The sequence below is a fragment of the Penicillium maclennaniae genome, assembly GCF_028827695.1.
Source record: "Penicillium maclennaniae strain IBT 15551 chromosome Unknown utg000008l:1.0-3552695.0:1.0-3555053.0, whole genome shotgun sequence".
Lineage (NCBI taxonomy): Eukaryota > Fungi > Ascomycota > Eurotiomycetes > Eurotiales > Aspergillaceae > Penicillium > Penicillium maclennaniae.
This window is the reverse complement of record NW_026623220.1, coordinates 2,116,916-2,131,669: the sequence shown is the minus strand read 5'-3', so window position 1 is coordinate 2,131,669 and position 14,754 is coordinate 2,116,916. Positions and strand designations below refer to the sequence as shown.

The 14,754-nt window shown below is 49.7% G+C and overlaps 5 protein-coding genes across 5 annotated transcripts; 3 read left to right on the top strand and 2 right to left on the bottom strand.

Moving 5' to 3' along the window:
* Positions 1 to 109: 109 nt before the first annotated feature.
* Positions 110 to 1,917, top strand: N7477_009784 (FAD-binding oxidoreductase; the record flags this gene model as incomplete). The annotated part of the gene is made up of 3 exons (XM_056971445.1): positions 110 to 481; positions 502 to 1,231; positions 1,298 to 1,917. 3 exons carry the CDS (start codon positions 110 to 112, stop codon positions 1,915 to 1,917), a joined length of 1,722 nt encoding a protein of 573 aa, XP_056818424.1.
* Positions 1,918 to 3,355: 1,438 nt separating this feature from the next.
* Positions 3,356 to 5,039, bottom strand: N7477_009783 (GMC family oxidoreductase; the record flags this gene model as incomplete). Its single annotated transcript, XM_056971444.1, is given in 3 exon segments — positions 3,356 to 4,762; positions 4,817 to 5,007; positions 5,018 to 5,039. 3 exon segments carry the CDS (start codon positions 5,037 to 5,039, stop codon positions 3,356 to 3,358), a joined length of 1,620 nt encoding a protein of 539 aa, XP_056818423.1.
* A 729-nt stretch (positions 5,040 to 5,768) lies between these two features.
* On the top strand, positions 5,769 to 7,433 carry N7477_009782 (uncharacterized protein; the record flags this gene model as incomplete). The annotated part of the gene is made up of 2 exons (XM_056971443.1): positions 5,769 to 5,940; positions 5,995 to 7,433. 2 exons carry the CDS (start codon positions 5,769 to 5,771, stop codon positions 7,431 to 7,433), a joined length of 1,611 nt encoding a protein of 536 aa, XP_056818422.1.
* A 658-nt stretch (positions 7,434 to 8,091) lies between these two features.
* N7477_009781 (uncharacterized protein) lies at positions 8,092 to 9,999 on the top strand (the record flags this gene model as incomplete). The annotated part of the gene is made up of 1 exon (XM_056971442.1): positions 8,092 to 9,999. One exon carries the CDS (start codon positions 8,092 to 8,094, stop codon positions 9,997 to 9,999), a length of 1,908 nt encoding a protein of 635 aa, XP_056818421.1.
* Positions 10,000 to 10,234: 235 nt separating this feature from the next.
* On the bottom strand, positions 10,235 to 10,937 carry N7477_009780 (uncharacterized protein; the record flags this gene model as incomplete). The annotated part of the gene is made up of 2 exons (XM_056971441.1): positions 10,235 to 10,561; positions 10,620 to 10,937. Coding segments are annotated over 2 exons (645 nt in total), but the record flags the coding sequence as incomplete, so codon positions are not given.
* Positions 10,938 to 14,754: the final 3,817 nt, after the last annotated feature.

The following is a 14,754-nucleotide window of genomic DNA, read 5'->3' as shown; positions in this document are numbered from 1 at the left end:
CAGTCCAAGGGTGTTGGTATATAGACTCCCTGTAGATCCTTCCGTGTCTTACTCCTCCCTCCCCCCCCCCAAAAGTTCAGCGCTACACAAGCGTCAACGGTGCCTCGACATGTGGCAGGGTCTTTTCGTCCTGGCCCCCCTGGTGCTCGGCATCCAGGCGACCAGCCCCTCATGTCGCTGTTTCCCCAATGAGCCTTGTTGGCCCTCGCCGCAGCAGTGGAGCGAATTCAACGCGACCCTCGGCGGCAAACTGATTTCCACGGTACCAATCGGGAGCGTCTGTCACACTCACGGGGAATACGCTGCCTATGATCCGGATGCGTGTGCTGATTTGATCTCCGACTGGGCCTATCCTGTCACGCACTATGAGACCTCCTCGTCCCCTATGGCCTCGTGGTTCGCCAATTTCTCTTGCGACCCGTTCTTGGCACCCGACATCCCTGCAATCTGGGCCCAGTGCAGTGGTTTGCTGTCAACGTTAGTACCGCTGAGGATGTTCAGAACACTCTACGATTTACCAACAAGCACAATATTCGTATTGTGGTTCGCAACACCGGACATGACTATTTGGGCAAATCAACGGCACCCGGTGCAGTTGCCCTGTGGACCCACCATTTAAAGGATACACAGCATCTCGAATACAGTTCTGCCCACTACAATGGCTCTGCTATGCGGCTAGGTGCGGGCATCCAAGGATTTGATGCAATGGCTGCCGCTCATGCACAGGACAAGGTGGTCGTCACCGGGAATTGCGAAAGCGTTGGCATTGCTGGGGGGTACACTCAGGGCGGGGGCCATGGCCAGCTTGCCTCACAATTTGGGCTTGCTGCAGATCAAGCTCTTGAATGGGAAGTTGTGACCGCCGATGGAAAGCTCTTGACAGCTTCACCGACGGAAAATGCCGACCTGTACTGGGCTCTGAGCGGCGGCGGCGGTGGTACCTACGCTGTGGTACTCAGCGTTACAGTCAAGGCCTATCCGGAATTATTTACATCTTCTGCAACTCTCACCTTCGATGGGTCTGGGATGGTAACGGAATTCTGGGAAGCCGTGCAAACATTTGTGGTGGATACCCTGCCTCTCCTTGACGCCGGAGCCGTTGCAATCTGGGCAATTTACGGCTCAACTTTCAGTTTGACACCTATAGCCCTCCCGGGAGGCCGTCGGGATGAGCTGCAGAAGGCACTAGCGCCGACCTTGGCTCTGCTCAAGCAGAGCAACATAAGCTACTGTAAGTCCCCGCCCCCAAAATCAAGTGGATCCATGGCCCGTGTCTAGGAGCTAACCACAATCGCAGCTTACGATGCTCAGGAGTTCCCCACTTTCTGGGCTAGCTTCCAAGCCATGAATCCCCACAGTAACATCACAGAAGCCCAAATTGGAGGACGCCTGATGCCGCGTTCAACGGTTGAATCCGACCCCGCTGCGCTAATATCAGCTATCCGGGGCATTGCCGAAGAGGGAGTGGTTGTATCTGGTGTCTCGCTCAATGTGTCTCGTTCCACATTTCCCTTTAACGCAGTGAATCCCGCCTGGCGTGATGCAGCTATCTCCTTCGTGCTCGGCACGTACGTCATGACTACCCCTCACTTCCCATTGCCACTGCTGAACAGCACTAACACTTTGATAAGCACTTACAATTATACTAGCCCGAAAGTGGATGTTCAATGTCAGTCCCTAATGACGGACTCGCTTATTCCTCGCCTCGCCGCTTTGAGTCCAGGTGGTGGAGCGTACCTCAATGAAGCGGACTGGAAGCAGCCTGACTGGCAATCGGTCTTTTATGGCTATAAGTATCCGCTGCTGAAGTCTATTAAGGAGAAGTACGATCCCGAGCATGTTTTCTACGCTCGCACTGCTGTCGGCAGCGAGTCGTGGTACGAGGAGTGGGATGGACAACTTTGCCGGTACGAGTGAGAAGTATTCTCACATTTCAGACACACTCGGGATTCAGGTCATTTCTCTTAGTCAAGTATATATTAACAATTCTATGGGGCAAAAAGCGGCCTATCGATTTAGTTATCTTTTATGAACTCAAAATACTCTCACGACTTTTGCAATACCTTAAAGCGGGGAATTCAAATAGCCCCGAGACCACGTTTAATGTAAGCAGTTTCAGTAACCTCGTGAGCGGCAGTGGCGGCACCGATTCACTATGGAAAATACGCCCGAGTCCCACTTAAGACTTTGGCCCGGAACACGGGCCGGCACGAAACTCAAAACAACTAATTGGGCTGTGGAGATTCTTATGGAATCGGCGAATCCGATGTAAAGTTTGCAGAAATCCATTGACTTTGATTACAAGTATGGCTTTTATTTTTCCGTGAATTTGTCGATTTGGTGGATAGGTAGTTGTTAGACTCATTTTCTATTGCGAAAGTAGTAGCCAAGAAATGCCTCTCATCCAGATATCTTGTAGTGAGTGTCGCTATAGCGTAAGAACTGAATGAGTAAGGCCTTACGTTTATTGATTGAAGATGTTCCTAGTATTTAAATTTGCGTAAAGTTACAGTAGAGCGATTATGAAGAGTCCTACAAATTAAGAAAAATAGTAATAAAGATGTTGAAGCAACAAGAACAAGTAAAAGATTTTCAATTCTTCTTCAGAATGCATGGCCATCAAATTGTTTCAAACTCCGTCCGAGCCAAGAAAATCAATCCTGGGCTACATTTCAATCCTTCAACTGGTTCCGATAATTCCTGAGGCGGAGTCAGCAACATATTTACGTGATCTGCACGAAGAGACCAGCGACAATCACTTTTCGCCGGTACTACCGCGGCTCCTGTCTGTGACTATAAGTCCCGCACCTGTCAAGCGATTAGCACTGTGAAGAATTTCAAGTAAACCGGCCAGTCTAAGTCCGCAAAAAGCGGAAAGGAGCGAACAATCACCTGACGCTTCCATGAAGAAAGATAAAATATCGCCAATCACGAAGATCTTGAAGCAACATCCTCTCGTAATCAGCACAAGACCACGAGGAAGGTAAAGATCTGCAAATGACGAACAACACTGAATACAGAAACCTGTGAAGACCCAGTCATGCGCTCTACATAAGACAATTGGTCTATAGAAATTGACGTAGAAGATGCTCTTGAAAAGGCGACTATGAATAGTCAAAAAAGATTGTGGGGATTCGAAGTAGAACAAGATCACTAGTCCTTTATCTTCATAGACTTTAAGCTTCCAATCAAGCTACCTAATCATTGGCCGCCGACGGTTTCTGTTTTCGCTCGTTCGACTGAGAATACTAGCTCCATGCATTCACTGATTTGAACTTATTTCCGCCATGGTCATTCACTGCACAATCGATCGGCTTCAATATTGCTCTGGCTGATACAGAGTCGTGAGAGATAGTTAGACTCCACGAATAATGTCTGCTGCTTTCTCTGCCACAGCATACACAGTAGCCATTGGGTTCGCATGTGGAATCAGAGGAAACACACTAGCATCAACCACGCGCAAGTTTGTGGTCCCATAAACCTTCAAGTCTTGATCCACCACGCCGCCGTCGGCCCGCGGAAGCATGGCGGTAGTTCCGCAGGTATGGTGAGTCGTCAAAGCTGAGGCGCGCAACTTCTTCTTGATCTCTTCCAGATCGGGCTGACTGCTTGACCCGGTCTGTTGGAAGAATTTCTTCAAGGAGTCGGAGGTAGGCAGCTCATGCAGGGTCTGAACATGTCGAGCAAGGATCTCAAGATCCAATTCGTTCGACAGGAAGCCCGGATCGACAGTGGGCATTGTATCGAATTCCGCAGATGAGATGTGCGTACTTCCTCGTGAGAAGGGGAAGCTTGTGATGGCGCCCAAGAGAGCGAGACTTGCGGATCTCACGGCTAGGAAGATAGACGCAGATGCTTCGTTCGGGTCTTGAATGATTGATTGAATGACCTTTTCAGATGCACTCTTGGGCTCGGGGCCGGCCGCAAAAAGCTTGTTTTGCTCTTCTGGGTCAATTCTGACGAATGCAATGGATTTGAGCCCCGGCTTGACACCTTCTAGACCAGCATCTGGGCTCAAAGGGGCTGGAAGGACACTCATCAGATGGTTTTGGAGATTTTCGCCAACTCCGGGATGATCAATCACCACTGGAATTGCCAGCTTATCCAATCGCTCCTTGCCACCAATCCCAGAAAGTTCTAGTATTTTGGGCGTGTGGAAAGCACCAGCTGCCATTATTACCTCTTTGACTGCAATGATATCTGCTGTCTGGCCATTCTTAAAAGTGACTTTTGCCCCTGCTGCATTGACATCTGCTCCCTTTGAATCGAACAAAATTCGGTGCACGGTCGCTTCAGTGACTATCGTCACGTTAGCACGAGCTCTAGCTACAGCGCCATATTCATTGTCAGCGCTGCTACGGAGACCTGACTCTGGATCAATCGTGGCAGTATAGGCACGAGAGCCAATGGTCTTGTTTTCGGCCAGGAAATCGCTGATGAAGTCGTATCCTTGAGATTTGAAAGCGTCATTCCATCCCTCGAGCAGTGGCGATGCGACCTTGTCTTGCAAGGCAGGGTATGTCACTTTGATGCTCTCATGCCTCTCACTTTTCGGAATCGGCCCACCATTGGGAGGTGTCACGGTGATGCTCTTCTGGAGGTATGGTCGTAAAGACTTCCAGTTCCACTTCGGGTTACCGAGCCGTGCCCAGGCATCTATGCCGGCAGGTGATGGTGGAGCATATGCCAATCCATTGATAGCGGAAGATCCACCCAGAACCTTTCCAGCCGGGTGATCCTGGCCACGGTTGTTGAGGCCAGCCTGGGTTTCGAAGTTGTCAGTCCAGGCTCACATCCAAAATGTTCTCACACTGACCTGCGAAATAATCTTCATTTTCCAATCCAGGTCTGAGCCACTCAAGCTATGCCAGCTGCCTGGATCTTGGACTTGAGGATCATTGCTGCGATCAGGTCCACTTTCCAAAACAACAATGCTTAAATTTGGGTCTTCAGACAGGCGGCATGCGACAACCAGTCCAGCAGTTCCACCACCAATAATCAGATAATCTGCGCTGACGGGGGTTTCTGTGGGTAGACATTATTTGGGGGGTTGAAGGTGGGAGAAACAGGCGGGGTGGAGGGGTGTCGCACCATATAAGACAAACAGAAGCCCTGCTATCAACGTATCCCTGCGGGGGCCAAAAGTTAGTGCTTATTGATCATGACGCATAACAAAGCTGCAGATCATTTAATTTCTTTTAGCATCAGAGGGTGTCCGCAAATAATCACTCATGCATTCTGCCCAAGATGTACTAAATTAGCATGCAGGAACTAGTCTGTGATTATGAGAAGCCCCCCTTCCACCTTGGAAAGTACTCCACATTCAAGTTGGGTAAAAAGCATAAAACCAAAAATGTTACCACTGAATAAAAAGATCAACACGAATCCCTGCCAACCCCTTCTTAGATGTGTATCCTTTTTGTTGTTGTGAACGGATGGACAATGGAGTTACCTCAATTTCTCCCATTGCAGTTCCTTAACTTGCCACCACAGAAAATGTTTGTATTTTTTACCAAATCAGGCAAAGCAAGCTGTAAAGATTATTCTAACGTTTTTAAAGTATATTGAACCCTTGAACTCAGCTTATTGTCCACAGCAAGAGACGGTCTGTGCTCGAGCTCAGTTCGCCGAGTTCTCCGCATGCGGGTCTCCACGCGGGATCTGCCCGAGTGTTTTGCGCTTCTCGTCTCTTTACAATCCAACTCCCCCCCCTCCGACAAGACACTGTAGAGGTTCAATTTCTGTGGACCGGTCACGACTAAACCTCAATGTCTACAGCAGACGCTGAGAGAGCTCGTGCCACGGAGCAGACCCCTCTGCTTCGTGAGGCTGACCCCGCTACTGGGGGCCCGAACGGCCAGGAGCCCGACGAAATCAGCACCAAAGAGCTGGTCATCACCCTGGGAAGCATCTGGCTAGGAGTATTCCTTGCTGCTCTTGGTACGTTAAAGCGCCCAGAAAAATGGACTGCTTTCTAATCAAAGCTGGTTGCAGATTCAACGATTGTCGCGACCCTTTCAGCACCTATCTCCTCCTCCTTTAATTCCTTCTCACTGCTATCATGGCTGGCCACTTCGTACCTGATCTCAAATGCCGCTTGTCAACCTCTCAGCGGCCGATTGACCGATATATACTCGCGTCGCTGGGGGTTGGTGTTTTCCAACGTCTTCTTCGCCATCGGCAACTTGATCTGCGGCTTGGCGAACACCCAGTGGGCTATTATTTTGGGACGCGTGGTTGCTGGGGTTGGTGGAGGTGGTCTAACCGCTATTTCAACCTTCGTGACTTCCGATCTGGTGCCTCTTCGAAAAAGAGGCATCTGGCAAGGTATCGGTAATATCTGTTTTGGGGCTGGAATGGGCCTTGGTGGGGTCTTCGGCGGATGGATTAACGATACGCTTGGATGGCGATGGGCCTTTTTGATTCAGATACCGTTCCTGGTGGTTTCAACTTTCCTTGTCATGTTGAAAGTGAGAATCCCTGTGAAAGAGACAGATGAGGCGCGTATCAAGCGTGTTGATTTCCTGGGTGCCATTACTCTGGTTCTCACACTGGTTACACTACTACTCGGACTGAACACCGGAGGTAATCAGGTGCCATGGTCACACCCGCTTGTCCTCGCGTCATTGCTACTGTCCGCGGTATTTCTCGGCATCTTCGTCTACGTCGAGGCTCGTGTCGCGTCCGAACCTGTCATCCCCGTGAAGCTTTTGCTGGATCGGACTGTCGCTTCAGCATGCTTAACTAATTGGTTCACCACCATGGCAACGTACGGTCTTCTTTTCTACCTGCCTCTCTTCTTCCAAGTGCAAGGCCTCTCAGCTACCGCGGCCGGTGTACGGTTGATTCCGCAGGCGATCGGTACATCTGTCGGATCGCTTGGTAGCGGCATCATCATGCGCGCCAAGGGCCGCTACATGACCCTCAACTATATGGTCATGGCTCTGCAGGTGGTAGCGGTTGGGCTTATCTCTACATTGAATCTAAGCACACCTGCATGGCTGCCCTTCTTCTATTTCTTTTTAGCCGGAGCCGCCTATGGCAGCATGCTCACTGTGACTCTGGTGGCACTGATCTCGGCTGTGGACCATCAACATCATGCGGTCGTGACATCGGCTTCCTATGCTTTCCGTAGCACTGGAAGTACTATCGGCATCACCATTGCTTCGGCGGTATTCCAGAACACGCTGAAGACCGGGCTCTGGGCCCGCTTTGGCGGGCGCAAGCATGCGGCGGAGATCATCTCACGTATTCGAGATAGCCTGGACGAGATTAAGAACCTCCCCGCAGACTGGAAACCCGGCGTGCTGGACGCGTACATGGTCTCTCTGCGCGGCGTCTTCCTGACGCTCCTGGGTTTGACGGCTCTAGGAGCACTGGCCAGCATTGCGATGCGAGAGCACAAACTGCATAACAATATGTCTCGGCGATGAGCAAGAGTAGACTGTATATAAATGCATTAAATGTACTTAGCATGATAGAAACAGAGTCTTGGTACAACCTTGACCGCGCCCAATCACACGAGCGTGTTGCTGCACGGCTTTTCCGCCTCTAACCGCATTGTACTAAGGGTCTTTTCTGGTCCTATCATTGGTCTTGGGATGCACTAGGCATCGCATTGCAGGTCTCCCCATCTGCATCTCCTGATCCCGCGAGTTTCTACAGCTATAAAGACTTAAAAGACGGGCCGAAAGTGGCGAGACGTGGCGAGGGCCCACCAAGATCAAGTCGAGCCAAGCCAAGTCGGCCAGCGCAGCCGGTTCACCGCCAAGATCGACAAAAGGCCTAATGGTTCCACAGCAATCAGTCCCAAGTCTTTTAGAAACACCGCATTTACCACGAATATTGCAATTATCTGCGGATTTGAACTGTGACTGGATTTTGCTTCACCGCTGGATCGTTGGCCTGATCCTCAACCAGCTTGGTGCCGCTAGATAAGCACTTTTGGGTCTACTTACTTGACTTGCCTCTCGATCTACTCTTTCACCCCCCGAACCTCTTCGAACCTCATCCTCGACCTCCCGATCAGCCTTACTCTGTGGGTATTTTATCGGCACATTCGGTGCGCTGATTCTTCAGACCCTCTCGGGCATGGCAGTTGGCTATCGGACCGACATAGTAGCTACCACGCAGAGGAGCAATACAAAGGGCACGTGGGCCCGTGAGATGGAGGTGGACAGCGACAGCGAGGAGACGGTGATTGCCAGCAAAGAAGGTTATCGGATCGGCTCTGGCAAATACTCGCGCGATGCGACACCACCTCGTGAGCGACGGAGGCGATTACTCCTATCGACGGATAGTGCCTTCGCCGAAACTGTGCTCCCTTCCCTCGTCCAAAACCCATACCTCGAACTGCGCTTGATCACCGACGAACCTTCCGCCCTGCTGGCAGGCACGAACAAAATTCCGCACTATATGGACACCGTGGATAGCACAACGTTCGATAAGAAGACGGGGGCAAGGAACTGGTTGAAGGCGAAGACAGCCGAGCTCTGCGAGTGGGCCGACATGCTGCTGGTTGCGCCCATTGACGCGGGCGCTTTGGGATCGATGCTGGCGGGCTTGACCAACACTTTGACCTTGGCACTGCTGCGCGGCTGGGTTTCAGTCAAACCCGTCATTTTGATTCCTGGGATGACCGTGTCCGAGTGGGATCATGCATTGACTTCTCGGCAACTGGACGAAATCAACCGGTTCTGGCCGTGCATTCGCATTGTGCAGCCTGTACTCTGGAAGTCGAATGGGCCTGAAGATTTGACACCGTTGCCCTGGGATGGCCTCAAGGATCTACACAAATCACTGAAGACCGGTCTGGATTTACCTTACTGGGACGATTCTTCGACCCAAGGCTGTACAGAGGATAGCGATCAGAATGCAGCAAAATCTTTACAACGACCTCGTGCGTCCGAGAGAACCTCGAGCGGTGCCACCGCCGAGGCGCTCCGGCATCTTCAAACGCATTGGCCCAACGCGGAAACCAAAGTCTGTTCGCTGCCTTTCGAAATCTGGTTGAACATCTTTGAGGACCAGCTAGGAGACTGGGAAACTGCCAAAGCAGTGGGCCTTCCGACCAACCTTCCCGTACCCCAAGAGTGGCAGAGCCATTTACTTAAAATGTCCACACCAGCTTCTTTGGAATACACGATCTTGCGTGGTTCATTTGCTGCTATAAAGAAGCGCATTGATGCGCTGCCTCGATGGAAACCACTATCAGACCTTGCCTGTCACCTCATTGTAAAGTTTTCTCGCACCGATATTCTCTCATACCTCACTGAAAATCACCTTGATCTTCTTTGGACAACCTCCCGCCTCACAAATATCCCATACCGTGCATCTGCAATATACGGAAACCCTACAGTGTTGACGTGGTGGCGCGATGCCCCGGCTCTACCCAACAAAGAGTACAAGGCCGATGCCATGGACGGCGCCTCTCGTGCCGGTTTCGTCCATGTTCTGGACTGGTGGCTACACTCTGGTCTCCCGCTTCGATACAGCGAGCGCGCACTTGAGTCCGCCAGTGCCGAGGGTCGTGTCGCTGTCCTGGATTGGTGGAAATTCGCATCCGCCAATGCACCTTTCCTCAGACCTCTTCCACTCAAAGTGGGCAAGTCTGTTCTGCTGGCAGCACAGTCGGGGCGCGCCTCGTCTTTGGCCTGGTGGGACGCCTCGGGTATCCCGTACAGTCACGCCGAAAGCGTCGCCCGGATTGCCAGCACACATGGTCACGTTCACGTCCTCGACTTTTGGTATAAGCTGAAAGGCCCCAAGATGATTTTCGACAATCAAGTGCTCGTCGGCCCCACGAAGAATGGTCATGACCATGTGCTACAGTGGTGGAAAGACTGTGGTCTACGTGTCGAGTTCAAAACCTGCGACATCGAAGAAGCACTCGAAGACGCCGTCTCCGGAGCCGACGGCCGCGTGCGTGCCTGGTGGGAACGTAATGGCCTGAATCTTGGCGTCGGCACCCGTGAGTGGATGAAGACAAAGGTTCTTTGAACCAGCATATCGGGGTTATAGGTGTTGCTTTCTTTCGGTTTCGGACTTCTCACGCAATTGCATCTGGTTTTGCCAGTCATCTTTCGCGTTTCTGTTATTTTGCTGCACTCATGACTCCCAGATTATGAACTATAATACCCATTTGAAAATCTTAATTGTCAATGACACTGTGCTCGGCTTTTGGCGCCGGTGGACATATTTGTTGCATGTATTTACCTTTTATGCAAAATTGTTATCATTCCCACCTCTCCAACTCCGCGTGCTTTATCTCTGCCGCGCTCAGTGCATCCTTGGTACCACCAAACTCTTTCAATCCTTCAGCTCCTGCGAAGCCGTCATGGTCTTCAGTCGTTTTCCATCCGCTCAAAACAACAAATTCCTCGTCACCGCCTTCTTTATCAATTCTCCATCCGCCGGTGTAGGTGAACGGTGCAGTATGAGCACCTAGGTAGGGCCCAACGTTCTTGAACGCCGCGTCGAAATCGGCTTTCTTTTCGTGATCCACGAAGTATCTGTTCACAGCGATGATAGGGGCCTTGAGAGGAACGGTACATGTCGAAGGCTTTAGAATGTCAGTTGAGCAGCTCCTTCAGCTGAATTGAATCTCGGTATGGACATACCTCCATGCTCAGATGGAACATCCACTCTACATCAATATCATCCTTGAGCTGCGTAAGAAACTTCTGGTTCGTCTCGGACTTGATCCAGTCTCCGCAGTGGTGTGCGACAGATTCCCATCCATCGAAGATGTAGAAATAATTCGAGTCCTCAAGTTGCCGTGCACATTGAACGGGATAGCCAGACCATTCGGATTGAGCCTGTTGGACCTGCTTGAAGATGTTCTTCGAGTAGAAGAAAGCTCGGGGGTCTTGAGGCGGAGCAGTGCAATTTCCGTGACAGCCATGGTGATTCGTGTGAGGATGAGATTTTTCATAACCCTGAGACATGATTAGCACTAGGGAACAGTTCGTACTTCAATTCATGGAGGGGTGGAGCCGCGAGGCAGCCGTTGATGCGCGTCTCACGTTTATTTCCTCTCTAACTTGGATTTGCCAGGCAGAGTGAAAAATTACAAAAAGTCATTAGAAACAATGGCTGCTATCTTGATGAAACTCCTTATTTGGTATCTTTGGACATGGGTTCAACGATAGAATGTCTTGAAGCTGGATGGTCAGCATCCCACCTTTGAACCACGTTACGGCTTACGAGGCCTATCCTTTGGTTCTAGATAGGACATGCTCTGCCTCGAATTGTTACTTGATATGGCATTTCCCCGCCTACCAGCTGTATGTCGCCCTTCGAGAATACGTGCCCAGGCATCATTGGTGTTAATTGCGCCGCAGACGCCGGGTTTGACAGGGGACTCTGCGGCGGGGGTTCGTCCCAACACCCACCACCAAGACTGATGAAATCTTTGGCCACCAGAAGATGCAGACGGAGTGAGGCTGACCTCGAAAAAGAAAAGAGATGGCTTGGGATAGAAGTGCTCCTCGCCCATCAATCATCTTCGATCTTTTCTCTAATTCTTGCCTGTGTCAACTTTAGATGATTACCCTCAAGTGCGGTATTTAGTTGATTAAAATGGCAAACACCTTCCACCCCGTGGCTCTGTTCTCCTCGACGTATTCTCTATCCCGAGTTTGTCGCTGTCTAGTACTTTATAATAATGTCTCGGCCTCATCAAGTCCCGGGGATAATTTGCGCTGAGAATGTTGCTGTCACTCATCTCTTGCACGAGGTACCTCGCCCACCAGGCCGAAATGAAGTCAACGAGTCCCCGATTGCGAAGGAAGTTTATATTCTCCCACTTCAAAAGGAGTGCGACCTTGTGGAGACGCTGGCTTTTCTTTCAAAGACAATAGAGGGCCCCGAATATATCCCGGCAGTTTGCGCATTGCAAGATCCAACCGGAACCTAGTTGACCGTTGTACTTGCCATTAACAAAGCTGCTCACAATAGCGGGAATAATATACTTCGTACGCTGCGGGAAGAGTTCGAGAAACTCTTCAGATTCTTAGAACATGCACATTATGGTCAGTCGTTCACAATTTATCACTAGCGTGAGCTGACTTTTTCTGCTATGGAAGGCCGAAACAATGAGACCTAGCACGCACTCTTCGAAAGGATCATCGAAATGTGTTCCATTCGGATTCGCTGCCGCCTTGGATTTCCCGAGAAGTCGCGAGATATAAAGAGAAATCTATCACAGAGGCACTCGAAGTGGTATCACGATATATTGCACAAATCAAATGCGAAAACCTGGACCCCAATGTGTTGGATCTATGTTCCTCATTCTCTCAGAACAAACACAAACTTGCGAAGTTAGTCAAAGCGTGGTCTAATTACCCAAAGGATCATCGCCTAAGTGAGGTGGTCCAGCAGATCTGGCAAATGAACCAGGCACAGAATATTGGGTGATTGCTTGACTTGATTCAAAACAAAGACATGGATCCTAGTCTGAAGAAGAGACTCGTCAACATGATCGAAAAAGTATCGAGATACAGAGAGGCCGCGAGAGCTCTTTATCGAATGGCAAAGAAATACCCTTTGGTCCGCCATATGAGATTTGAGACTGTGAATCTTCCTGCAGAAGCATTCACTAAGTCTCAGAACCGCAATACTCGCCCGACTTGGGGATAGCTCTCTCACGCGTTGGCATATCAACACGCAAACAAACGGCATTATATCCCATTTCATGCCCCAAATTGAAGCCCGAGCGACTGAATCTCGAAAATCAATTCCAATTGATGGTCCAGGACTCATTGAAGAATGCCAAGGTACACGCAGAAGTGCAGATTATTGCTTGGTGTGCAATTCAGGCCCCAAAATTACACCCTCGAGTCATCAGCTCCATCAAAGACGCTTGCTACCTTTGTGATCGGTTGATCCATCTCTACGGGAAAATGCATACGCCAAGGACCCATGGAAGGCTATACCCCGGTTGGCGGCTCCCAAATATCATACAATTCAAGCATTGGAGAAGAAATTCAATGCCACTCTTGCTCATCAAATCCAAGAGAGTTCCGATGCGATGTTGAAGAATCAAAAGAGAATTATGAATCACCAGCCGAATGAGAGTACTCTTCTCCCGCTCCAACACTCGGATACTACGATGAGTATAAAGCAAGTCGATGAAGGCAGTAGCACCACCAACCAATATGAGACAGTCGCGTTAACCCCACAGTCGATCTCATTGTCGAATGTTTCTGACATAGTAGCAAGTATCAGAGAGTGTCCCACCCCTCTTCCCAGCAGCTGTGCATCATCTGTTAACTCGACGAAGACCGTGATCTCGCTCAAACAAGGGCGACCCATGTCTGGTCACCCTCAAAACGGAAAAACATCCCCATTATTTGTTGCACGTTCTTTGGAAATCTCAATTGAACTTGAAAATGAGCCAACTTCACAGGCCATTGCAGCACCAATTGCATGGGATGTTGAATGGATCAAGCCGGAAGAAATGAAGTCGACATGCAACGAGGACTTGGTTGTCGATGCACAGCTGCTGAGCCATGAGACGGTGTATTTCTTGCCAGAGAGTCGGTGTTTGTGGATTTGTTCCGGCAATGTCATGTTGAAAATAATTTGTTACACTCCAACGATTGATTCTCAGAATTAAATCTCTACGATGATAGTTTTAGTATACTCTGTAGTTAGCAGAAAATGCGATCATCAGAAATTCGGCTCGCTTCATCATCTTCTAAAAGGCCTGTATCCGGAACAAGTCCAAGAAGACTTGCCATCCCAGGATGTTGCGAGATATAGACGATTGCAAGGCGAGTTGGGTTCGGAGAGACATCGTATCGTTGGGCTCGGCTGTTGAAAAGAGCAATACAGGCCCAATCTTGATTAGATCTCGGCGTTCATAATCGATGTCTTCTGCAATGCCATGCCCTTCGTTGTCATTCTGATCTGAATACACCAGATTTTCAACGAGTATACTCGCCACGGCGATGAGAAGAAAAGAAAGATAGTAATATGCAGTATTTAGGACGGCGTTTGTGACAAACTTCTTGACGTGGTCTACACAGATCTCCGCGTTGGGTTGCAGAATCAACTTCAAAAGCGTAAATCATGAGTCTAGTGAAACGACATACTTCACGTAAAGCACTGGATCTAAATTGAGAGAGGCATTTGAGAAGCATTATATACAACCTAGTATAATTGATACGATCTAGTATGCTTGGAACGAATGACGATGGTTTCAGCCACGGTCAAAGGCACGAAGCGTGAGTGCACGAAAGGTGATTTGTTTCCGTATCCTGACACATGGCTGATGGGGCATTTGAGATAGATAAGCAGACTTTTTCCCTCTGAAATCTGCCACTATGTATCGTCAATCCAAGGAGGGGCTTAAACTCATATAGGTGCCAACAATTGAAGCAAACTTTTCTCTTTCTTCGCAGATGAGCCCTCCAAATTAATTATTCTTTGATTATTGCCAGTTTCTTTCCCACGAACATGCTGTGCCTAAATATTCCCATTGATCATCGGTTGCAGTGGATCATTCGTGAGGCACCATCAATCGATGGGTCCTAGAGAATATGAGCCGAGAGGATTACGAGCGCGCGGAAGTACCGTGGCAATGTTTGGATGCTCTTGAAGGCTGGTGCCAAAAAGCCTGGCCAAAAGTTCAGTTCCAATACAACCTGGGCAGCTCTAGTGGATTTTACTGCCATCGAAAACTTTTGGGCATGACATCAGCTCAATCAAATCCAATATCAAAGCGACTTGAGAACAAATTCTATAGCCTAC